Here is a 25,762-nt window from a genome sequence, read left to right as displayed (position 1 = left end):
TTTTAAAAGCATTCTTTTATTATGGACATTTTCAAACCTACAGAAAGGAAAGAGGCTGGAACCGGAGCGGCCCCAGTTCTCTGAGCCCCACTGGCAGCGGTTAACGCGCCCCCGGCGCTCTGGGCAGAGGCGAACCCGAGGCCCTCGCCAAGGTCGCAAGAGGCTCCGGCCCCGCGGCTGGGTTCGGTGACCTTGGGTGTGTCCTTCCGCTTCGCGGGCCTCAGTTGCCCTTTCTGGGACGAGGAGTGGGCGAGTCTCAGGCCTCGGGCCGCGTGACCTTGGGCTGTCCGGACCTCGCGGCCTCAGTTTCCCGGGCGTAGGGCTGTGGCACCGAGCTCCCGCAGGGGGCGCGGGCAGAGGCGGGACTCCTCCCGTCCCGCCCCAGCAAACAAGGCTCCGCCCCGCGGCCCCGCCCCGCCCCGCCCCGCCTTCCCCCTCCCTCGGGCTGGGGCCGGCGGCGGCGGCGGCGGCGGCGGCGGCGGCTCAGCTCCGCACTGCCCGGCGCCGCCTCGCCATGGACGCGCGCGGGGGCGGCGGGCGGCCCGGGGAGAGCCCTGGCGCGACCACCGCGCCTGGGTCGGCGCCGCCGCCGCCGCCCGCGCCCCCTCCCGGCCCCGGGCCCGCGCCCCTCCAGCAGTCATCCCGAGCTGAGGCGGCGCCCCCGGAGGCGGTGGACGAGAGCGGCCCCCGGGCCCGGCTCCGCAGCCGCGACAGCTCGTGCGGCCGCCCGGGCACCCCGGGCGCCGCGAGCACGGCCAAGGGCAGCCCTAATGGAGAGTGCGGGCGCGGCGAGCCGCAGTGCAGCCCCGCGGGGCTCGAGGGCCCGGCGCGGGGGCCCAAGGTGTCGTTCTCGTGCCGTGGGGCGGCCGCGGGGCCGGGGCCGGCGGACGAAGCCGGCAGCGAGGAGGCGGGCCCGGCGGGAGAGCCGCGCGGCAGCCAGGCCAGCTTCATGCAGCGCCAGTTCGGCGCGCTCCTGCAGCCGGGCGTCAACAAGTTCTCGCTGCGGATGTTCGGCAGCCAGAAGGCCGTGGAGCGCGAGCAGGAGCGCGTCAAGTCGGCGGGGGCCTGGATCATCCACCCGTACAGCGACTTCAGGTACCGTCACCCGGAGGGACCGTCCTTGGAGCGCCTCGGGGAGGGTGAGGCGGCGCGACCCGAGGGTGACCTCGGGGCCCCTCGGTGACCTCGGGCGCGTCCGGGACCCGCCCCAGAATGACCTGGGCGGGAAGCTCCGCCCTTGGAGGGGCACTGGGAGGCGCGCGCATACTTCCGCCGGGACCCTGGCGCTCCCCCTCCCACGCACCCTGACATCCCCCACCCTGCGGAGTGGTCTCGTATCACCGGCCGCAGGGCCAGGGTCTGTGCTCGGATGGACGGAGAGGACGAATAGAGGGGAACGTGGGCGCCGGGGAAGCGGCGGAGCGGAAGGAAGGAGGAAGGAAGGGCGCCCGGGAAGGACGCGTCCAGGAGAGGCTGGCGAGGAAAGGGTTAAGCGGACGCAGCCTGCTCCCACGATGTCCACCTGCGCCCCGTGCCGCAGGGAGGCGCGTCCGGGCCGGCCTGAGTGTGGCGCGAGGAGGGGGCGCTGAGCGTGCTGGGGTTTCCGGGCTGTGTCTTCTCTGAGCCACGTCAGTCCCTGCCGCTGGTGGTGTGCACGTGTCGGTGGGTGTGTAGCTGTAGGTATCACTTAAACCAGTTGACTGGCTCGTGGAAAGGCCCAGCGAGGCCAGGTGCAGGGTCACCGCGGTGTATGTTTGCGGTTCTTGTTCCTGGGCTTGCGCTCTGTGGCCTGCGAGTGTGGACTGTGCGTCTCACTGCAGACTGTGTATGTGATCGCGAGCATGTGACTTAGGGGGGCCGAGTGTCCTGAGGGTGTGGGCCGAGTAACGGGGGCCGAGGAGGCGTGTCCCTAGGGGTGTGTCAGCGCGGTGGGTCAGTGCTGTGTTAGGGAGATAGTGTGTGTGTCCGGGTGGGTGTGCACCGGTGGGCAGTGGATGTGAGGTTATGTGTACGTGAGTGGGGGCCATGTGAGACGCGACCAGAGCAAGAGAGGTTTCAGGACCACGGACAGCGGCCCAGCCGCCTCTCGGAGCCTATCAGATGTCAGCGCGCTGCGTGTCTCCCTTCCCCAGGCCTGAGCCCCTCCCGCCCCCAACGTCGGGGGTCTCCACTTGACAGCTGGGGAAACTGAGGCCCAGGGGCACGCAAGTCCAGGACAAAGGCTGGAGGAAAGTCCAGGATTCCAACATTTCACCCCCCAGACCTTCCCTGGGAGGTGAATACAGCCTTGACCAATGGCTTGGATTTTGAGAGGCCAGTGGAGGGGGGGACCCAGGGCCAGCCCAGATAGGGTGCATCTGGATGGCCCCCACCTGCACGGGGCCTCAGCATTCCTCTTTAGGTGGTCCAGGCTGGGAGCCCTTGGGTCAGTGTCCCAGTTGTGAAGAGTCATAGAAATGGGGAGCTAGTGCCAGCTATCTGGGAAGGGACAATGGGGACATGTGGGCTGGGGGAGATAGCTACAGAAAGTGACCACTCCCCCTATTTCCTCCAGGACATTTGCCTGCAGCATTCCCCGGGGCAGTGGGTGCCCCTGGTCTTCCTCTTGGCTACAGAAGAGGTAGTGTGGGGTTTAGGTGAAGGGTGCCAAGAGCAGTCGGGCTCCCTATCCTGTGCCCTATTGTGTGACCCTGGGCAGGCTACATGGTCTGGGCTGGGGAGATAAATTGTAAATAGGGTGAACAAGCATTGAGGGAGCTAATGACCTGTAGTGGGGACTAGGGGAGCCACAGTCAAATTGAAAAACAGACTGTAACAAAGCTGGGGTGCAGCAGGACCTCTACAACTCCCATGCTTCGGGAAGTGTGCTTCTTCTAGACCCTTCTGATTTAGAGACAGGACCCAAGCACGTGACCAGAACAGTGCTTCCTTTCCTGGGCCAGGTGCTTTGGGAACACCTTATGAATATTGATTCAATCCTCACGTCAGCTGTGAGGTGAGTGGTGCAGCCACCCGTGTTTACACTTGAGGAAAGGGGGCAGAGAGTAAAGTCACTTGCCCAAAGCCACACAGCTCATCTGGGGCAGATCAGGGATTCCCACCTGGGCAGGCTGGCCCCTGTGTCCACACTCTTGACTGCCAGGCAGCCTGGCCTCTGGCCATGTTCCATCCAGGCCAAGAAGACGAGAGGAAAAGACATTCTGGGGGTGTTCCAGATGTTGGGGGTGCCCAGAGGTGTGCCATGGGTCCTCTCTGTTTAAGTCTATGTTTTAAAAACTGTTCATGGAGTGATGGGGAGGGGACTTTCTTGATCCACTTTTCTGCTTTTGTCTCCTCGTGTCCCCAGAACCCAGTGGTACAGTTACCATCTCCTCGTTGGTGGGTCCGTGCCCACACTGTACCCGAGTTAAAAGGGAAAGGGAGGTGATGAGGTGGTGTCTCCACTTCCTTGAGCTGTGACTTCGTTGCTTGCCAGTGGAGCCTGTCCCATGCACACTGGCCTGGCACCTGCCTGGCACAAGAACGGGACAATTACTGTTGGGTAAACTGGAACAGCTCTGCCTATGCCTCGTTCCGCGAGAGCCTCACTGGGACATCCGGGGCACAGGGATGTGAGCAGAGGGTGTTTCAGAGCCTTCTGCTTCAAGCCTATTCCTGGCCTTGAGTGCTCTCCGGGCCTGCCTGCCTCAATTTCCCCAGATGTGAGATGGTGGTGGTACGAGGGGAAGGAGGTGTCTGGCATTCCCAGCCATGCCAGCAGCTCTCTGGGCCCCAAATCCCGCACCTTTTTCCTCCCCTGCCTATGGAGTGACTTTGCAGGAGCTGGTCTCCCCTGCTGTGCATGCCTTCACCCCAGTGCTTCTGATTTTCAACTCCCAGCTCACACGTCGCCTCCCCCAGGCCATGTGCCCTGCTGTTCCCAACCTGTTACCATGTCTGCTGCCTGGACACTCGGAAGCAGCCTTTGCACTTGGTGTTGCCTAGTTGCCCCTCAGCCCCCACCATGGGCGTGAGGCTCTGTCAAGGTCCCGTCACAGTGAGCGCCCAGGATATCTCTGAACTTGCCGAGGGGCATGCATGGGTACAGGGCAGGTCTGGGGGAGCTCTGGTCTGGGGAAGTGGAGTCCTCATCTTCCTAGAGAGTTTGGGCAAGTGGCTTCCTTACTGCCTTTCATCTTAAGTCTATAAGTGCCTCTGAGGTCTGACTTTAGTCACTCTTGCTGCTGCTGATTTTCAGTTCAATGTTCCTGAACTGTCTATCACTCGAGGCTTGGTGTGGGAGACAGAGATGAGTCGGTCTCTTTCCCGGCCCTCAGAGCAGTTTAAACAAAGCCAGAGCCCATGGACCTGCATGGGTTCTGTTACCTCCTCTGGGGTCCCCCTCAGGACTGTGGTGTTGGAAGGGGCTTGAACAACCCGACTGCATTGGAGGCCTCTGTCCCCCACGCCAGATGGCCCAGTGGATCAACAGGAGATCAGGATGGGGGGCTCTCTGCAAATCCCTACATTAGCTTACAGGAATAAACCCCACATTATCCAGGGCAGGGTGGGGGGAGCGAGGGTGAGGGTTTCCCTGACTGCAGACCCTGCACAAAGGCACTCGGAGTGGGGAGCAGTGGACAAACCCATTCCCCAGGTAGGAAGATCATGGGCGGCGGGTGGCCATGGCCTCCTCACTCCAGGGGCTTCCTGCCAGACTTTTGAATCTCTGGTCCCTGAATTCCCTGCTTTAAAACTTTACATCCCCAAGTCTCCTGCTCCAACACCCCAGGGCCCAGGCATAATCCCCAAGGTTCAGGGGGACTCTTCCTCAGTCACCTGATTACACAGGCCAGGTCCTGCCTCACTTTCCCCCATCAGCAAACCCACCCCAAATCCAGCCAGCACAGGTGACCCCCATCTCCTGCCTAGACACCATCCTCTGTCCTCTTCTTGGCCTTCCGGCTGCCAGCAGGGGCATCTCAAGATACATGTGTCCATCTTTCCCCCTCACTTAAAACCTCCCCCTGACCACAGCCTCCAAGACCCTGCAGAGTCCAGCTCTTGCCCGCCTCCCCTCATCTTCTCTTACCTCCTTCACTCTGTCTGCTCCAGCCCTAGGCCGCCCAGCCAGCCTTGAAAGGGGAAACCCTACTCAGCCGCAGGACCCTTGCACTTGCTGCTCCCTCTGCCAGGGGTACAGTGTCTCCCATATTTTGCCACCTCTTCCAAGAAGCCCTCCCTGTCCACCCTGGCTAGAGTAGACCCTCTGAAGCATCCTTGCCGTCTGTTTGTGTGGAGGGCCCATCTCCCTGCCCGCCTGGGGTCTATCTGGTCGCTGTGTATCCTTCAGGCCTTGCACGTCACTGGCCCCCAGTCTGTACTGCCTTGGGATTACCCCAGAGTCCAGTGTCTTCCCCCATAGGAGTCTCCCTTTCCTAATCCGTGACACTCACGTCTCCATAATTCACATCTGAGGGCTCAAGCCCCTAATTCTTAGTCCCCTGCTCATCCTTAATCACTAACCGGGCCCCTAATCCCTGGATTTTCCATCTGTAATTCCCCAGGTTCCTGGTTTGCACATACTGCAGGGAGGGAGCCCACCATGTCCCTGACCAACAGCCACAGGGCCTCAGCCGACCTCCAGCCAGTGGGGTGTGTCTGGCCACCAGGGTCTTGTCACTTCATACTTGGCAAGACTTGGTTTCTCCATCTGAGCCAAGAGAATGGCTGGGCAGCTGCTAAAGCAGGACTGAGGTCATGCTGGTAGCCACCAGAGCCCCACTGAGGTCACCAGTCTGTGCATTTGCACCTGGGAGAGGGTCCAGGCTCCCTCCCGTCTACAGGGAAACCCCAGCCTCATCCCTGTGTCCCTCTGGCCTGCGTTTCTCTCCGCAAACAAGCTGTGAACTGGCCCGCTGGCCGTTGCCCTCCCGGTGTGTCCACAGAAGCGGGGACCCCACTGTTGTTAGGGAACATTTTAGAACACAGAATTTAATTATCGGTATCGAAGGTTCTGGGTAGCTGAGGGCTGACTGTGTGCCATTCCCTGCTGGCTGCCTGATGACATCCCAGTGACCCATTGAGGAAAGGGCTGCCAGGATTGGGTAGATGAGGCACAGCGGCTGGCTCAGAGGAGAGTGCAGTCCCAAGCTGCACAGCCCAAGGGGGTCGGGCAGGGCAAGGAAAATGTGGCGTGCTGGGGCAGGCACCCCGGCTTCCTCTGTCCTCCGCCACACCTACCCTAGGACTCTTGCTTCGCCTCTCCCTTTCCAGGGGAATCAGGCTGGCTGGAGAGCACACGGGTCGAGACAGCAGGCCCACTTGGGGTCACCCCAGTTGGAGCAGGAGGCCCTGGGGAAGGCCATCCTGTCCCTCAGCCCCTGTCCAGTCCCCTGCCCTCTGGTCCAACTCCTCATAAGCCCGGGGGACACACAGTATGCAATGGGGCTGGGCTCGAGTCCTGAGGGAGGAGATTCCAGAGGGGGCCCGTAGACAGAGGACAGGCCCTGGGCCAGCTCTCAGTTCCTGCCCCCACTCTCTGGTCTGTCAGTGGGGGAGACTGCTGCCTGCCCCTTTCCGCACCCCAAGAATAAAAGGAATGTCTGAAGTGTCACCTGTCAAGGATCATGCCCTCATGCTCTGTGGCCATTTAGCTGCTTTCTAGGCCTGCTGGCCTTCACTTACTCTTTCCTGCTTGCTCTGTACCAGGGCACGTGCCCGGAAATGGGGGAGGGGCAGGTCTCATTCCAGAGGGTGGAGGTGGGATTAGGAGCTCTATAGTGCATGCTCTGGAGGTTGGGGGGAGGGGAGGGGGCAGCAGACAGGTGGGGCCCCTGAACCCCTTTGGATGCTGGGGCCCAGGGGTTTCAAGGAGGAGCAGGTGCCCCAGATCCGGGGTCTGAGCCCCACACCTTGTCTAGATTCAGGCAAAAGAAGGTCTGGAATTTCTGGCAATTTTGCCCACTTTATGTCAGCCCTTTGAGCTCTTCCATCCCCATGCAAGTTTAGGCAGGGCCCTCCCCATCATTACCAGAATCCCCACGTCCACTCAGAGAAGATTCCATCACATGTGGGTGGGACAGTGCCTGGAAGGACCCTCAACGATGCCACTCCCTCGGTCCTCTGGGATGGATGGAAGGAGACTGAGGTTTCCAGGGGCTGGAGGGACCTGCCCAAAGTCACGCCTGCCAGTAGGCAGGGAGAAGTGGGTGTCAGCCAGGGCTGGCTGCTGCCCCCATGCTGGTAGACGTTGGGTCCCTTCCAACCTTTGGCTCTCGCGTACTGAGCTCCTGTGAACATGTTGGTCCAAATCACTGTTCTCTTCCTCTTGGACAGTTTCCTTGGGATCAATTTCCTGGAATGGAGCACCAGCCAGCAGACGTGGTGTTAATAGCTCTTCCTTTGCTGTGCTGTCCAGAAGGAGCCAAATGACAGAGGCTCCGAAGTAGGGAGCTCACTGCAGCCAGTTCTGGGCTCACAACTTTTTATTTACACACTCCAGCCTCTGGGAACCTCAGTCTCATCTTCTATCCATCCCAGAGGAGCCCCGGGAGTTGCATCCTTCCAGACACTGTCCTTCCAGACACTGTCCCACCCACATGTGATGGAACTTTCTCTGAGTGGACGTAGGGATTCCAGTCACCATGGGGAGGGCCCTGCATAACCCGCCTGGGTTTGAAGACCCAAAGAAACCTGAAAAGGCTGACATAATCTAGGGGTGGGGGCTCTTCTCGCAGCGTTAAAGGCAAAATCAAATAATTGACTGTTCAAAATTTGACACCCTCCTTTGCCTGAATCTAGACAGCGTGTGGCACTCAGTCCCCCCAATCTGGGGCACCTGCTCATCACTAAGACCCGCCCCAAGGCATCAGTGTTTTTTTCTTTTATAATGTTAACGTGTATAAAACATAAAATTTGGCATTTAACCATTTAAAAGTACAATTGAGTGGTATAAAGTATAATCACAACGTGTTGCGTAACCATCACCCCATCCATTTCTATACATTTTTCATTTTCCAAAACAGAAACTCTACCGCCCCCCTCCCCAGCCCCTGACAAGCACGAACCCACTTCCTGTCTGTGGACGTGCCTGTTTGGACATTTTACGTAAATGGAATCACACACTGTGTGGCCTTGTGTGTTTGGCTGTCACTGAGCCGCCGTCCACGTTGTGGTGCGGCCACTATCACTCCCATGTGGGGATGGGCCACGCTCATCTGTGGATGGACATGTGGGCTGTGTCTACCTTGTGGCCGCGGTGAATCTCTGCCTTCCACGTGGAAGCACAAGCACCTATTTGAGTCCCCACTTTCAGTCCTCTGGGTACACACCTGGGAGTGGCATTGCTGGCTCATATAGTGACTTGGTTTAACTTTTTGAGGAACAGACAGTTCTCCCTCAGAGTGGTTTTGGCTTATATTTTCTCGGTTGCTGCAGGGCCACTCATCTGTCCATGTGGTCTTTTGCGGCATCTGTCCTCATGGACACTTTATTCAGAATGCCGTGCCTGGCCATCAATAAATATTGCTTGAATGGACAGGTCCTTTTCTGAGAGCGCTTTCCAGGTAGAATTTTGGAATCGACTTCGGGGACTTGTACCATCTTTCCCGGAAAATGAGACCTACCCTGAAAATAAGCCCCAGTTAAGATCATCAGCCAGACAGACGCATTTAGTATGTTATGACGATGTTCCAGAAGTAGATAACATGACTGTATTTGAATACATGTAGATTGTTGTACATGAAAAAAATGACATCCCCTGAAAATACGACCTAATGCGTCTTTTGGAGCAAAAATTAATATGACCTGGTCTTATTTTGGGGAAAATACGGTATAAGACCTGGTCTTATTTTCAGGGAAACACAGTAACTGTCCTGAGTGTATTTGGGAATGGAAGCAACCAGTCATCACTTTTTCAGGCCTATTTGTCACATTAAATGTCCCAGCAGTTGCCAAGTCCTATTGCTTGGGTAGCTCCCATGGTCTCAGCCCTCCGCTCTGGCCCTGCCCAGCCTTGGCATTCTCCTTGCTGGACTGGCACCCCGCCGCCCCCCTGTTGATGGGCCCCAAGGGTGCTTCCTGAAATGGAAATATAGCCAGTGCCCCATGCGGAAGCCCGCCTGCTCAGGGGAGCGTCCAGGCCCTGCGGCCCGACATCAAGCTGCCATGCCCAGCTCCCACCCTGTACCCTCCAGACCCCCCTCACCACCACCCCCACCCCCGCCTCAGTCTAAGCCCTCTACTCACCACCTCTCTGTCTCCCCTCTTCTTTCTTGCCCCTTGGACACCAACCTTGTGCCTGGCACACTGGGCCTTTGGATCAAGGGAAACACAACCAATTTTTCAGTGATCTCCTGGGCTCTGTGAGGTCTCGTGCTTCTTCACGAAGGGAAGGTCGGAACTGGGCCAGTGGGAGGACCTCGAGTTGGGGAACTCCGGTGGGCAGTGGGTTGCTGTCGGCGGGTGGGAGGACTTCCTGAAGGCGGAGTCCACTAGCCATGACCCAGGGCCAAAGTCTTGGCTTTGCGAGAGGCGGGATCTGGGCTGGCCCTCGAAGGCGCTTGCGCGCGTCGGGCAAGGGTGGGGGCTGACGGCCCGCGCCTCCCTCAGGTTCTACTGGGACTTCACCATGCTGCTGTTCATGGTGGGAAACCTCATCATCATCCCGGTGGGCATCACCTTCTTCAAGGACGAGACCACGGCCCCCTGGATCGTGTTCAACGTGGTCTCAGACACGTTCTTCCTCCTGGACCTGGTGCTGAACTTCCGCACGGGCATCGTGATCGAGGACAACACCGAGATCATCCTGGACCCCGAGAAGATCAAGAAGAAGTACCTGCGCACGTGGTTCGTGGTGGACTTTGTGTCCTCCATCCCCGTGGACTACATCTTCCTCATCGTGGAGAAGGGCATCGACTCCGAGGTCTACAAGACGGCGCGCGCCCTGCGCATCGTGCGCTTCACCAAGATCCTCAGCCTGCTCCGCCTGCTGCGCCTGTCGCGCCTCATCCGCTACATCCACCAGTGGGAGGAGGTGAGGGCAGGGGCTGCAGGGGTGGGGCTGTGAGGACACCCGGAGCAACAAGGTGGGGCCATGATGGCAGGCTCTAGTCCCGGCTATGAGGAGCCGGGCCACAGGGAGAACGAGGTTACAGGCACAGGAGGAGGGTCACGGGGGCTTGGGGCGGGGTCCTCAGGGTTGCTGTAAGGGGCCTACAAACCTTAGGGGGTGGAACCTGGGCATGGTGGAGGCCACGAGCGGGGTCCCAGAAGGGTGTACAGCCGCCGGCTGGGGTCAGAACACAGCGTGGACCCTTGACACACCCGCGCCCTCTCCCTTCATTCTGCCCTGTAAGAGGAGGAATCCACAGCTCCACTGGCAATGGGGAAACTGAGGCTCAGGGAAGTGAAGTTACGCCCTTGTCCCCAAATCGAAAACTGCCTCTGGACCACCCGTGCCCAACGATGTTGCTCCGTTTCCAGGGCAGCGACAAGACTCCAAGGGGGGGGGGTAATCGGGCGGGGGGGGGGGGGAAAGGTTTGCAGGAAGAGAGGTGGTCCTGGGAGAGGGGCGTGGGGGCAGGCTGTGCAGGGGCCACGTGCTCTCCTGCAGGACATGTCATTAATCCGAAAGGCAGTGGGGCCCCCTGGGGGTGGGGGGCGCGAGGAGGGCTCTGAGGTCCGGTCTGGAGGCGCCTTCCTCCCTCACATGCCCGCCCCGCCCCAGATCTTCCACATGACCTACGACCTGGCGAGCGCGGTCATGCGCATCTGCAACCTCATCAGCATGATGCTCCTGCTGTGCCACTGGGACGGCTGCCTGCAGTTCCTGGTGCCCATGCTGCAGGACTTCCCGCGCAACTGCTGGGTGTCCATCAACGGCATGGTGGTGAGCGCCCCGCCCTGGGCCCCGCCCCGCTAGGTCCCATGCCGGCTTTACAGGCCCCAAAGTGAATCCCAGAAAGGTCCCAGGTTCGTGCCCTCTGGGACCATTCCAGTGTGACTGTGACACCTTTTGTCACCTAGACATATCACGTTTTTTTCCGATTGAGTCCACTTTCTATGTACATAAATGTATTTAAAAGACAAATAGGAACCTGATATCATGGACCATAAGAGAAAAATCCTCCAAGCGAGTCCCAGTCACCAGTTGCTTCCTGGCTGAAATACCGACCGCGGAATGGGCCAAGTCTTGGGTTCCCGGCAGCACCACAAGGAACTTTTTTCCTGCCCCAGAGGGCTGAGCCTCTGGCACATGTGGGGTGGGATGTGCTCGGAGCTGGGCAGGAGCAGGGGGGCGTTGATGAGCGAGGGGCAGCAGCAAAGGGAACACCCTCAGGCGTGCACCAGCGCCTGGCACAGCTGCCTGGCTGAGGCAGCTCATTGTCTGGCCCGACACCCGGCATGCTGTCCTGTTTCCTGAACAGGCCCCACTGCACCCCTCCCCCTGCCGGGTCAACTGAGGACTGCTGGGGGAGTTGGGGGGGGTGTCCTCCTGGCTTTTCCTGATGCCTCCACCCTCCTGGACCCCTCTGATTGGATTCCAGTGTCCCCAGCTTACCGGCCCCAGTGTCCCTGAAACTTTCACATCCTCTTGGCCTCATAGACACATTGATCAGCGGCTACAAAGGGATAGCGGCTCCTGAGACCCATGGGCCAGGCTATGGCCCCTCTGAGCCTCAGTTTCCCTAGGAGTGATGTGGGGAAGCAGCTTCATACCTGCCCCTGCCACTCACTGTAGCACATGTGCTGATTCTCGGTTACCTCTGGACGTGGCAAGTTCATCACCTCAGATACCTGGGGGAGGACAGGCAGGTGGGGCCCTTCGGGCCAAGGGGCTCCCTGGGGGCCATGAGCGCCTGCCCACCCACCAACCGGTGGCCTTGCAGAACCACTCGTGGAGCGAGCTCTACTCCTTCGCGCTCTTCAAGGCTATGAGCCACATGCTGTGCATCGGGTATGGACGGCAGGCTCCTGAGAGCATGACAGACATCTGGCTGACAATGCTGAGTATGATTGTGGGCGCCACCTGCTACGCCATGTTCATCGGCCACGCCACCGCCCTCATCCAGTCACTGGACTCTTCGAGGCGCCAGTACCAAGAGAAGGTCCGGGGGCATGGGGATTCTAGAGGGGTCTGTGGCTGTGGTTAGGAGTAGAAGCTCCTCAGGGTCACTCGAGGACATACCTGTTGGCTGGGCCCACGGCAGAGGCCTCTGGGGGAGCAAGGATGTTTGGCTCCTTGGACCGAGCCTTGGGGTGGGGCGAGCTTCCATGGAGCTAGTCTCAGGGCCAGGGACCGGGAAGGGCTGAGAGACAGCAGGCGTTGGTCCCCATAAGCCAGCCCTTTCTGTAGTTCAACCTCGAGGTCTACTCTGCCTTGGTTTCCCTCTCTAAGGCCAAAGACGAGCATGGCCCCCCCCCCATGCCCTAGCTGTCTTTCTGCCCTGCTACCCAATGGCTGCCCCTGGCTGGGCAGCTAGGAACACCCCCAGCAGTGCCATTTAGGTCGGCCGGGTCAGCTGGGCCCGGTGCCCGGCACCCTGGCTGCCCAGAAGCCACGGCCTCACACCCAAACATGAGCTGGTGCCGCCACCCGCCTGCCGTCACGGGTTCCGCTGAGCTCAGGGCAGCTGTGGCCGGGTGGAGCTGGGGCGGAAACCGGGCTGGGGCGGAAACCGGGCTGGGGCTCCCCTGGGGGTGCCATCCTGGGGACAGCAGGGACTGGCACCCCCGCCTGGTACCCATATCCCTGCCCTCCTTAGGAGGGGCTGAGCAGGTGCTTTATAGGAAGATACTGGGGGAGGGGTGCCAGGGCCACCGGCAGAGTTGGGGGCTTCTGGAACGGGGCTCCAGCATCTTGGGAGCCTGGATCAGGCTGTGCACCCATTTCCAAGGGGCGGGGTTGCCAAATAAACCAGGACACAAGGAATAATTTGTTAGCATGTGCATGTCCCAAGGCTGGCCCAAGATCTGCTCGTACTAAAGGTCATCGGCGATGATCTGGGAGCCAGATGTAACTGGGTGGCCATGTGTATTGTTACCCGGTGAGACTGACCCAGGCCCCCGCCCATTACAGTACAAGCAGGTGGAGCAGTACATGTCCTTCCACAAGCTGCCTGCCGACTTCCGCCAGAAGATCCACGACTACTACGAGCACCGCTACCAGGGCAAGATGTTCGACGAGGACAGCATCCTGGGCGAGCTCAATGGGCCCCTGCGGGAGGTGAGGTGGCCGTGGGCCCTGGCTCCACTGGGGATCCCGATGTCCCAGTCACGCTGCCAGTCCCAGAGATGGGCATGGAGGACGCAAGCTCGATGGTGCCTCCGCCAGCCTCCAGCCCCTGCAGCCCTGGGTCCTCTCACCCTCTAGCCGACTCCACTTACCCTGTTTGGGGTGTGCATTAGATAGAGGGGGCAGGCAGAGGAAAGGCAGCCCAGGGCAGGTTGTCCTGGGAATGCCCGCTCTGCCTCTAACAGCCCGGGGGATGTTGGGCAAGATTCCTGGGGCGGCCGTGACAAGTGACCACACACTGCGCAGCTTAAAACAACAGGAATTCATCCTTCCACATTTTGGGGCCAAAAGCCCCAGATCCAGGTGTCACAGGGTCCCGCTCCCTCCAGAGGCTCCAGGGGAGGGTCCTTCCTATGTCTTCCAGCTTCTGGTGTACCTGGCTGTCCTTGGTGTCCCTTAGCTTATAGATGTGTCACTCCAAACCTCTGCCTGTCTTTGCACAATTTTCTCCCTGTGTGTCACCTCTTCTTATAAAGACACCTGTTATTGGATTTGGGGCCCACTTTACTCCAGTGTGACCTCATCTTAACTAATGACATCTACAAAGACCCTATCTCAACATAAGGTCCTGTTCCTGGATACCGGACGTTCAGGACTTAAACATATTTAGGGGATATAGTTCAGCCCACAATACTCTCCCAGCAATTACTGAGTGCCATCTGTGAGCCCTGCCTTGTGCCCTTGGGGAGGACCAAAGGGAGAAGCTCTGGGAATGACTGGAGTGGGCAGGGGGCTGAGATGGTGATGTCTGAGCCAGGTGGATGTGAGCCTGTGTTGTCCTGGGTAGAGGGCAAGGCCAGGGCCCTTAGGAAAGGGGGCAAGGATGGAGAGGGAAGCTAATAAGGGCTAGAGGAAGGGGGCACTGCGCCCCCCAACCTGCCCCCACCCCCTGTGCTGGGTTTTTGAGGGTAGGGAGCCATTCACAGACATTGCCTCCTAGGGAGCAGGTGCTGTGGTTAATGACACTGAAGATGTTTAATTGTATTTGATAATTATTCATTCATGCATTCATCCATCCATTCATTCCTATAATATGACTCATAGACAACAAGATGCATACAATTCAGTGGGTTTTAGTATATTCAGAGCTGTGCAACCATTGTTACTGTCTAATGGCACAGCATTACCATCACCCCAAAAAGACACCCGTTCCCGAGCCATCACTCCCTGTCCCTCCCCCAGGCCTTGGCAACCTGTATTTGATAATTACTTAAATGTTTACACAATTCCGAAGTCCAGTTTATAAAACCACATGTATTCAGGAAATTCCGGCCTCGTCCTACAGCAGGTTCCCTCTTGCTACACCCTTCCATTTCCGGTTCTGGCTGCGGCCACCTCTCCGCACGCCCCGCCCCTTCCGTGGGTCCCCTGGGCGCAGTACAGGGCGCGCATCTTGGCGCTTTTGCTCGCGCATTTGCGGCTGGACAGTGGGCAGAGGGTCCAACGCAGTGTGTGGTCCTTGCTGACGGCCTACGCTGTGCTGCACGCCCAGCCGCAACGCCAGGGCCCCGGATCCCGGCTGAGGGACGTTTCCAGATGCACCAGTGACCTGTGTGTTCAGGGCTGTTTTATTTGTGCTTCTCATTCTGTGAACTGTCCATAACTTTTGCTTGTTTTTCTAATGAACTTCTGGTCTTTTTTTTTTTTTTAAAGAAATTATATACGAGGTCTGACAATTAAGTTCGCGAACTTTGTTGCAACAATATTGCTAACCTTTTATGATATCAGAGGGATTATTCATTATGAATTTGTACCAACTGGACAAACAGTTAACCAAGTTTACTGTTTGGAAGTGCTGAAAAGGCTGCATGAAAAAATTAGACGACCTGAACTTTTCTCCAACAATTCACGGCTCTTGCATCACGACAATGCACCAGCTCACACGGCACTGTCTGTGAGGGAGTTTTTAGCCAGGAAACAAATAACTGTATTGGAACACCCTCCCCACTCACCTGATCTGGCCCCCAGTGACTTCTTTCTTTACCCGAAGATAAAGGAAATATCGAAAGGAAGACATTTTGATGACATTCGGGACATCAAGGGTAATAGGACGACAGCTCTGATGGCCATTCCAGAAAAAGAGTTCCCAAATTGCTTTGAAGGGTGGACTAGGCACTGGCGTCGGTGCAGAGCTTCCCAAGGGGAGTACTTTGAAGGTGACCATAGTGATATTCAGCAATGAGGGATGCAGCACTTTTTCTAGGATGAGTTCATGAACTTAATTGTCAGACCTGTACACGGAGGACTTTAACTCTTTGTCATACAAATTTCCATCCTTATGGCCGTTGGTCTTTTTTTTTTATTTTTTTATTTTTTATTGGGGAGGGGGAATAGGACTTTATTGCGGAACAGTGTATACTTCCAGGACTTTTTTCGGAACAGTGTATACTTCCAGGACTTTTTTCCAAGTCGTTGTCCTTTCAATCTTAGTTGTGGAGGGTGCCGTTCAGCTTCAGGTTGTCCTTTCCGTCTTAGTTGTGGAGGGCGCAGCTCAGCTCCAGGTCCAGTTGCGGTTGCTAGGTGCAGGGGGCACTGCCCACCATTGCTTGTGGAACTCGAGGACTCGAGGAGTTGAACTCGCAACCTTGTGGTTGAGAGCCCACTGACCCAAGTGGGAATCGAACCGGCAGCCTTCGGAGTTAGGAGCATGGAGCTCTAACTGCCTGAACCACCGGGCCGGCCCCTGGCCATTGGTCTTTTAACTTTGCTTACTCTGTTTTTCTTTTTTGACATGGGTGATTTTTATGTTGCATACAGCAGGAGTTCCATGTATGCTTGCTGTACACAGTAGACCCCAACACCTGCTTACTGAACAGAGCAGGTTCACAATTCATGCTTGCTGTATCCACATAGATTATAGCAGAATTCACCCATGTTTTCTTCTAATGCTTGTAGTTACATTTTTTCCCATTTATGTTCTTGTTCCCAGCTGCCACCCCTCTCCCCTTGGGCAATCATCAACTTGTTGTCTGTATGTATAGGTTTGTTTCTGTTTTGTTTGTTCGTTTATTGTGTTCTTTAGATTCAACATATAAGTGAGATCATAGGTATTTGTCTTTATGTCTGACTTACTTCATTTAGCACAATACACTCTTAGGTCCATGCATGTTGTCGCAAATGGCAAGATTTCATTCCTTTTTGTGTTCGAGTAATACTCTATGTATATGTTCCGTGCCATCTTTATCCAGTCCTCTATTGATGGGCACTTAGGGTGCTTCCGTACCCTAGCTAGTGCACATAGCACTGCAGTGAACACAGGGGTGCAGATATCTTTCCAAATTTCTTCAGATAAATACCCAGAAGTGGAATTGCTGGTAGTTCTGCAATTGCTGGTAGTTCATGAGGTAGTTCTTCTATGTTTAGTTCTAATTTTTTGAGGAACCTCCATACTGTTTCCCACCATGGCTGTACCAGATTACATTCTCACCAGCAGTGCATGAAGGTTCCCTTTTCTCCACATCTACACCAACACTTTTTGTTTGTTGATTTATTGATGATGCCATTCTGACAGGTGTGAGGTGAAATCTCATTGTGGTTTTATTTGATTTCCCTGATGATTAGTGGTGGTAAACATCTTTTACGTGTCTATTGGTCATGTGTGTGTCTTCTTTGGAGAAATGTTCATTCAGGTCCTCTGCCAAATTTTTAATTGGATTGTTTGTAAGGTTGTGAGTTGTATGAGTTCTTTATATATTTTGGATATTAACCCCTTATTGGATATATCATTGGTGAATACCTTCTCCCATTCTGTAAGTTGTTTTCGTTTTGTTGATGGTTTCCTTTGCTGTGCAAAAACCTTTTAGTTTGATGTGGTCCCATTTGTTTATTTTTTGTTGTTTCCCTTGCCCGAGGAGACATATCAAAAAGATATTGCTAAGACAGATGTCAAAGAGTTTACTGCCCATTAATGTCTAGTTTTGTGGTTTCAGGTCTTACATTTAAGTCTTTAGTCCGTTTTGAGTTTACTCTTGTATATGGCATAAGAAAGTGGCCCAATTTCATTCTTTTGCATGTATCTGTCCAGTTTTCCCAACACCATTTACTGAAGAGACTGTCTGTACCCCATTGTACGTCCTTGCCTCCTTTGTCATAAATTAGTTGACTGGATAAGCGAGGGTTTATCTCTGGGCTCTTTGTTCTATTCAATTGATCTATTTTCTGTGTCTGTTTTCATGCCAGTACCAGTTTTTATGTTGATCTTTATGCTGTAATTTAAAGTTTATTGGGGTAACATTGGTTAACAACATATAAATTTCAGGTGTACAACTTCATAATTCAGGTATACTCTGTGTTCTAACCATGCAAAGTCCGTCACCATATATTTGACCCCCTTTATCCTCTATGTCTTCCCCCCACCCACTTCCACTCTAGTAACCACCATTCTGTTGCCGGAGTTTGTTTATTGCTTTTTGTTTTATAGCCTACGTGAGTGAAATCCTCTGCTTCTTGTCTTTTTCCATCTGACTTACTTCACTTAGCATGATACTCTCAAGATCCATCCACGTTGTCACAAATGGCAGTATTTCATCTTTTTCACAGCTGAGCAGTATTCCATCGTGTGTGTGTGTGTGTGCGCGCCACATCTTCATCCAGTCATAGGTAGAAGGACACTTAGCTTGTTTCCATGTCTTGGCCACCACAAATAATGCTTCAGTGAACACAGGCGTGCATATATCTTTACAGATAAGTATTTTCAAATTTTTCAGGGAGATGCCCAGAAGAGGGATTGCTGGTCATGTGGTAGCTCTATTCTTAAGTTTTTGAGTTGTATTTCCCTGATAGCTAGTGATGTTGAGCATGTTTTCATATATCTGTTGGCCATCTGTGTGTCTTCCTTGGAAGTGTCTGTTCAGGTCCTCTGCCCATTTTTTAATTGGATTGTTTGTCTTTTTGTTGTTGAGTTGTATGAGTTCTTTATATATTTTGGATATTAGCCCATTATTTGAGGTATCGTTTGCAATTATTTTCTCCCATTCAGTTGGTTGCCTTTTTGTTTTGTTGATCTTTTTTTTTTTTTTTTTTGGCTGTGCAGAAGCTTTTTCAGTTTGATGTAATCCCATTCCTTTATTTTTGCTTTTACTTTCCTTGCCTCTGAGGTCAAATTCACAAAAACTTCTCTGAGACCAAGGTCAATAGGTTTAGAGCCTATGTTTTCTTCTATGTGTTTTATTGTTTCAGGTCTTACATTTAAGTGTTTAATCCACTGAGTTAATTTTTGTGTATGGCATCAGATGGCAGTCTAGTTTCACTCTTTTGCATGTGACCGTCCAGTTTTCCCAGCACCATTTATTAAAGAGACTGTCCTTTCTCCATGGAATGTTTTGGGCTCCTTTGTTGAAAATTAGTTGGTCATATGAGTGGGTTCATTGCTGGGCTCTCCGTTCTGTCCCCTTGGTCTGGGTCTGCTTTTGGCCAGTACCGTGCGGTTTGGACTTCGTAGTATAGTTTGACGCCAGGGAGTGTGGAACATCCGGCTGTGTTCTGTTTTCTCTGGATTGCATTGGCTATTCAGGGTCTTTCCTGGTTCCAGACAAATGCTATTTGAGTATTTTTTGTTCTATTCCTGTGAAAAATGCTATTGGGATTCAAATGGGGATTGCATTAAATCTGTATATCATTTGAGGTAATATGGCCATGTTAGCAATGTTAATGCTTCCAGTCCACGAACACGGAATATCGTTCCATTTGTGTCTTCATCAATTTCTTTCAACAATGTCTTGTAGTTTTCAGTGTACAGGTCATTTACCTCTTTTGTTAAGTTCATTTCTAGGTATTTTATCCTTTTGTTGCAGTTGTAAATGGTATTGTTTTTTTAATTTCTTTAATAGTTCGCTGTTAGTATATAGGAATGCAGTGGCTTTTTGTATATTAATTTTGTATCCTGCTATTTTAGTGTTTCTAATTGTCTTTTGAGGGAGTCTTTAGGGATATATATATATATATATATATATATATTTATAAATATATACATATTTACAAATATATATATGTATATACATACATACATACATACATATATATATATATATGTGTATATATATATATATAAATGTCATTTGCAAATAGTGAGCTTTACTTCTTCATTCCCAATTTGGATGCCTTTTACTTCTTTCTCTTGCCTGATTGCTCTGGCTAGAACTTCCAATAATATGATGAATAATAGCAGTGAGAGGGGACATCCTTGTCTTGTTCCTGTCTGGGAGGACATGCTTGTAGCTTTTCACCATCGAGTATGGTGTGAGTTGTGGGCTTGCCATATATGCCCTTATTATGTTGAGGTACTTTCCTCTTACACCCATTTTATTGGGAGTTCCTATCATAAAAGGATGTTGAATTTTGTCAAATGCATTTTCTGCATCTATTGAGATGATCATACAGTTCTTATCCTTCATTTTGTTAATGAATCAATCACATTGAATGATTTACAGATATGGAACCATCCTTGCATCCCCTGGATAAAACCCACTTGGTCGTGGTGTATGATCCTTTAGCTCAGGGGTGTCCAAATTTTTTCAATGGTTTTCCCCAAGGGCCATATGCGGTAAAATACACACACAGCCGGGCCACTCACTCGAGGTGAAGTACGTATTGCCTCACCTGGTTTTTTTAAGTAATCTAAATATATTTTTTGAATTTGCTACGAGCCAATAAAAAATGGATTGCGGGCCGCAGTTTGCACACCCCTGCTTTAGATGTCTTGTTGAATCCAGTTTATTAATATTTTATTGAGAAGTTTTGCATCTATATTCATAAAGAATATTGGCCTATACTTTTTCTCTCACGGTAGTGTCTTCATTTTTATCATTTCTAAGAACCAGCTCTTAGTTTTATTGATCTTTACTATTTTTTTAGATTTTTCTATTTTATTTGTTTCCACTCTGATCTTAACTATTTCCTTCCACTTCCTTTGGGTTTTTTTTTCTTCTAGTTCCTTTAGCTGTAGAGTTAGATTGTTTATTTTTGTTTGTTTGTTTCTTAAGGTCAGCCTGTATGGCCATGAACTTTCCTCTTAAAACTGCTTTTGCTGCATCCCATAAATTTTGAAAAGTTTTCATTTTCATTTGTCTCAAGGTCATTGTTGACTTTCTGTTTGATTTCCACTTTGACCCATTGGTTGTTTAGTACCATGTTGTTTAGTCTCCACATATTTGTGTATTTTCCAGGTTTCTCCCTGTAGTTCATTTCTAGTTTTATGCCATTGTGGTGGGTAAAGACACTTGATATGATTTCAATCTTTTTGAATTTATTGAGGATTGTTTGGGGGCTTAATATGTGATTTATCCTGGAGAATGTTCCATGTGCACTTGAAAAAGAAAGTGTATTCTGCATTTGGGATGAAATGTTCTATAAATGTCTATTAAGTTGATTTCATCTAACGTGACATTTAAGGTCACTATTTCCTTATTAATTTTCTGTCTGGATGACCTATCCATTGATGTGAGTGGTAGTGAAGCCCCCTACTATTGTATTACTGTCAGTTTCTCACTTTATGCCCATCAATACTTGCTTTATGTATTTAAGTGCTCCTATGTTGGGTGTAGAGATATTTACAATTGTTATTGCCTGTTCTTGGATTGACCCATTTATAATTATGTAATGTCTTTGTTTATACATTTTTTTGTTTTAAAGTCTGTTTGGTTGATGAGTATTGCTATTCCAGGTTTCTTGTCATTTCTGTTTGCATGGAATATCTCTTCCCATCGCTTCACTTTCAGGCTCTGTGTGTTTCTATTTGAAGTGAGTCTCTTGTTAAGTAGCATATAGATGGGTCATGTTTTTAATCCCTTCATCCACCCTGTCTTTTTATTGGAGCATTTAATCATTTACATTTAATGTAATTATTGATAAGTATGTATGCATTGCCATTTTGTTTTCTGGTCATCTGCTATGGGGCTGAAACATCTGGTTTCACCCCTTTAAAGTTCCATTGCGCTTGGGTCTTTTCTGGGTTTTTACTCTATTCTGTTGGTCTCTCTGCTCTCAGAGCATGAAGTTTTAAAATGTGTTTTAATATCTTGGCGGGCTAGTCCTCGCTGCTTTCCTTTTTCATGGGTTTCCTGCTGTTTTTTCTCACTTGTTCTAAATGAACTTGACTATCTCCAGTTATTATTGGGATCATGTGATGGTATTTTTATTGGTATCATGTGAAATGTGTATATGAACAGGGAGAATGGGTATCTTTTGTCTTTATGATGGTGAGGAGTTCTCTTAGAACAGTGTGTTCATGTCTCCTGTGCCTTTCAGGAGCATTTCTGAGTTTTCTTTATACAGATTTGGACATGTCCTGTTACCTTCCTACCACAGCATTTTACGTAGCTCTTTATGCAGTTTTAAATGGGGTCTTCTCATCCACTATGTCCTCTTCTAAGGTTTTCATTTGCATATACAAAAGCTGTTGATTTTAAAGAGAGTTTTCCTTTTTATTGAAGTTCATCTTACAGAAGACTGTTCATGTTGTAAGGGCATACTCAATGGATGTTCTGCAATTTGTAATCCCCATGTAACCACCACCCAGATCAAACATGGAACATTTCAGTCCCCCAGAAGCTTTTTTGCCAAGGGTAAACTGTCAGCCTGACTTCTACCACAATGATTCATTTTAATGTTCTTGGTTTTTATGTTGACTTTTTCTATCAGTTGTTATTATAACTAACTTCCCTTATTTGTTAGTTTTCCATTGGTTCTTTTGGGTTTTCCAGTAGTCACATTAAAAGTGATAGTAAAGTGAGTTTTCCTTTTCCCTTTCCAAGTCTTACGTCTGCAGTCATTTTTTCTTGTCTAATTGCATTGGTCGGCATTGCCAGTAGCATTCAGTATGGAATCAGCATGCATCTTTTCTTCCTGTCTTTGGTGACAAAATCTAGTGTTTGCCCATTAAATAAGGAAGATGCTGGCTTTCAGGCTAAAGTGTTAAACCCCTTCCACAGATGAAGAAACTGAGGGTCTGAGTGGTGGAACAGTCCCAAAGGTGAGATGGAATCAAGAGCTGGACCTGTGCCCTGATGTCACCCCTGCCTCCCACCTCTATAGGAGATTGTCAACTTCAACTGCCGGAAGCTGGTGGCCTCGATGCCACTGTTTGCCAATGCTGACCCCAACTTTGTCACGGCCATGCTGACCAAACTCAAGTTCGAGGTCTTCCAGCCAGGTGACTACATCATCCGTGAGGGCACCATTGGTAAGAAGATGTACTTCATCCAGCACGGTGTGGTCAGCGTGCTCACCAAGGGCAACAAAGAGATGAAGCTGTCCGATGGCTCCTATTTTGGGGGTGAGCATGTGCAGGGGCTGGGGAGCAGGTAACAGAGCTGGACTCTTTCTGGGGATGGAGGGCGACGTGGGGAGGTCACACGGGTGCAGGCATAGCCATTGGGAAGGACCTCTGGGTGGAATGGCAGCCCTATCCCAGAGGGCTGGACGACGCTCACGGCAGTGGGAGGGCCCCAGGGCGATGCAGTCACCAAGGTGCTTCCCTTTCCACACAGAGATCTGCCTGCTGACGCGGGGCCGGCGCACCGCCAGCGTGCGGGCCGACACCTACTGCCGCTTATACTCGCTCAGCGTGGACAACTTCAACGAGGTGCTGGAGGAGTACCCCATGATGCGGCGGGCCTTCGAGACGGTGGCCATCGACCGCCTGGACCGCATCGGTGAGTGGGTCTTGCTGTCGGCTTCTGTGATGGCAGGGGGATCGCACGAGATGGGAGGGGGCATGGCCAGCTGACAGGAGACAAGATTGTCTGTACCTCTGTCTGGGGCAAACACAGCCCACGTTCCAATGAACAAGAAAGTGTTAGGTGTGTTCAGTTGTGCACAACTCTGCTCATTTGGCAGTTACTTGGAGAGCACCTACCATGTGCCAAGAGGTATAGATGGTGGACCATGAGGCCGGCTTGGGTGCCACCCTCAGGAAGCTGATGTCATAGAGGGCAGGGGGAGTGGAGGGGCTTCCTGGTGATGCTGAGTGGAGATCAGGATGAGAAGGCACGTTCTAGGAGTGGATGCAGGATGTGCAAAGGCCCTTAGTGGGAAAGAGGCCTGGAGTCCAGAGAGCCAGGGTCGCTGGAAGGAGTCTGTGGAGGCAGGCAGGGACTGGACACACAAGGCCTTGTGAGCTGTGGGGAGAGGCATTTGGACGGTAAAGCAGGAACAATAGCCAGTCTAGGCAGGAGGAGACCCGATCAGATTGGCATTCTGCAGGTGGGGGGATCTCAGGAATAGTTGAGAGGTGGAGCCCTCAGGGTTTCCTGGTGACTAGATGTAGGAGCAGGGAGATGGTAGACCTCAGTGCTACTTAAGGGAATAAACACCATGGCTGGAAAAGCAGGACTAGGCAAGGTGGCAAGGGGTCAGGGAAGACTTCCTGTATACAGAAAGTGCTCAACACGTGTTTATATATAACAGGCACTCAACAATTTGCTCTGTGCAGTAGGTGTTCAACATAAATCCGAGTGGCAGGTACTTCGGTGTATTTGCTATATTCAGCAGGCACTCAGCAGGTGCTCACGACACAGGTGGTAAGCACTCGGCACTCCGGCTGTAAACAGGCGGTGTTCTGGGCATGTTGCTCTATATTACAGGTGTTCAGTACATGACTGCTGTATACAAGAAATGCTCCATGCGCGCTGGCAGTTTACAGGTGTCTCATACCTGCTTTATGTATACAGCAGGCGCTCTATGTGCTTGCTACGCACATCAGGTGCTTGAATCGTGCTTGTATACAGGTCATGTGTACTTGCTAAATACAAAGGCTCTCAGTTTCTGCTTCCCATACACAGCAGAACTAGATACCTGTCCTCCATACATGGAAGGCACTCAATACGTGAAGCTGTGTACGGGCTGTGGAGTAAGTGGCTGACCCCTGCTTGCTGTGTGCAGGCGTTCTGTGCACACTGGCAGTAGAGTTGGTGCCCAACACCTGGCTGCTGTATGCAGGCGGCGCTCAGCACACGCAGCCATACGCCTCCTGGGATGCCCACAGCATCCCACACTGACACGCCCCCGCCTCGCCCCCAGGCAAGAAGAACTCCATCCTGCTGCACAAGGTCCAGCATGACCTGCACTCGGGGGTGTTCAACAACCAGGAGAATGCCATCATCCAGGAGATCGTCAAGTACGACCGTGAGATGGTGCAGCAGGCCGAGCTGGGCCAACGCGTCGGCCTCTTCCCACCGCCGCCACCGCCGCAGGTCACCTCGGCCATTGCCACGCTTCAGCAGGCGGTGGCCATGAGCTTCTGCCCACAGGTGGCACGCCCGCTAGTGGGGCCGCTGGCGCTTGGCTCGCCGCGCCTTGTGCGCCGCCTGCCCCCGGGGCCCGCACCCGCCGCCACCGCCTCACCGGGGCCCGCTCCTGCCGCCACCGCCTCACCGGGGCCCGCACCAGCTGCCAGCCCCCTGGGTGCGCCTGCCAGTCCCCGAGCGCCGCGGACTTCGCCCTATGGCGGCGCGCCTAGCCCTCCAGCTGCGCCCCGCGCAGGGCCCGCGCTGCCGGCGCGCCGCCTGAGCCGTGCCTCGCGCCCGCTCTCTGCCTCGCAGCCCTCGCTGCCCCACGGCGCCCCCGGGCCTGGCCCCGCAGCCTCAGCGCGTCCAGCCAGCAGCTCCACGCCACGCCTGGGGCCCGCGCCCGCCTCCCGGGCTGCTGCGCCCAGCCCGGACCACAGGGACTCGGCCTCGCCGGCTGCCGCTGGAGGCCTCGACCCGCTGGACTCTGCGCGCTCTCGCCTCTCGTCCAACTTGTGACCCTCGCTGCGCCGCCCCGCGGGCCCGGATGGGCCAGGGGCGGGGCCTTCATCCAGACCAAAGCCATGCCATTGCGCGCTGCCCCGGCCGCCCGCCCCAGAAGCCATAGAGGAGTCGTAGGTAGTTGTAGTTGGACGGGCGGGCCGGCCAGGGGGGCAGCCCCTTCCGAGCCCCCGCCATCCCCCCTCATCACCCTGTGCCCACCCACATCACCCCCACCCACAGGGGTGGCCTCGCAAGTGTGCGAGGGGGCTCCCTTCACCTCGGTGCCTCAGTTCCCCCAACTGTGAAAAGGGGACGGGGCCACCCCGTGGCCGAGAGGAGATGGCTGTGGAGTCCTGCCCACCCCCACCCTCTTAGGTGGCCCTCAGTCCGATGAGGATTCTGTTTAAGTGCAATACTTGGCCCGCCGGCTTCCCGCTCCCTCCATCGCGCTCATGCAATAACCGGCCTGGCCCCTGTCCATGCGCCCCAGTGACCTTCCTAGAGCCGGCACACACAGCGCCCTCCAGTGCCTGGCACCGAGGAGCTGGCAGTCCCGGCTGTGCATGGGTGTGGGGGCGAGGCTGGGGGTCCCCGCCTTCATGATGAATGTACTGACAAGTCGAGGCAGCAGAACCCCCACCACGCCCCCCATGCTCCACTAACCCCCCCCATTCCCATTCCGCGCAATAAACGACAGCATTGGCACCCAGCCTGCCTGCATCTGATTGCTTGGCGCCTGGGACAGGCAGGGCAGTACACA

The 25,762-nt window shown here is 53.6% G+C and overlaps 1 protein-coding gene across 1 annotated transcript; it reads left to right on the top strand.

Moving 5' to 3' along the window:
- Window positions 1-499: 499 nt before the first annotated feature.
- On the top strand, window positions 500-25,710 carry HCN2 (hyperpolarization activated cyclic nucleotide gated potassium and sodium channel 2). Its single transcript, XM_081076760.1, has 8 exons — window positions 500-1,095; window positions 9,592-10,015; window positions 10,709-10,870; window positions 11,871-12,089; window positions 13,061-13,207; window positions 22,307-22,547; window positions 22,762-22,926; window positions 24,293-25,710. Exons 1-8 carry the CDS (start codon window positions 515-517, stop codon window positions 25,015-25,017), a joined length of 2,664 nt encoding a protein of 887 aa, XP_080932886.1. The 5' UTR covers window positions 500-514; the 3' UTR covers window positions 25,018-25,710.
- The last annotated feature ends 52 nt before the right edge of the window (window positions 25,711-25,762 follow it).

The sequence above is a fragment of the Rhinolophus hipposideros genome (genome assembly GCF_964194185.1).
Source record: "Rhinolophus hipposideros genome assembly, chromosome: 16".
Lineage (NCBI taxonomy): Eukaryota > Metazoa > Chordata > Mammalia > Chiroptera > Rhinolophidae > Rhinolophus > Rhinolophus hipposideros.
Note: the sequence above shows the minus strand (reverse complement) of the source record. Positions and strands in the feature narration are given on the sequence as shown.

What these genes read in the sequence shown, in the direction of transcription:
- HCN2 (XM_081076760.1), top strand. Translation starts at nt 515, where the DNA reads ATGGACGCGCGCGGGGGCGGCGGGCGGCCCGGGGAGAGCCCTGGCGCG. An exon ending in GGCGCCAGTACCAAGAGAAG is followed by an intron (nt 12,090 to 13,060) that starts GTCCGGGGGCAT and finishes CGCCCATTACAG; the next exon opens with TACAAGCAGGTGGAGCAGTA. An exon ending in CGACCGCCTGGACCGCATCG is followed by an intron (nt 22,927 to 24,292) that starts GTGAGTGGGTCT and finishes CCTCGCCCCCAG; the next exon opens with GCAAGAAGAACTCCATCCTG.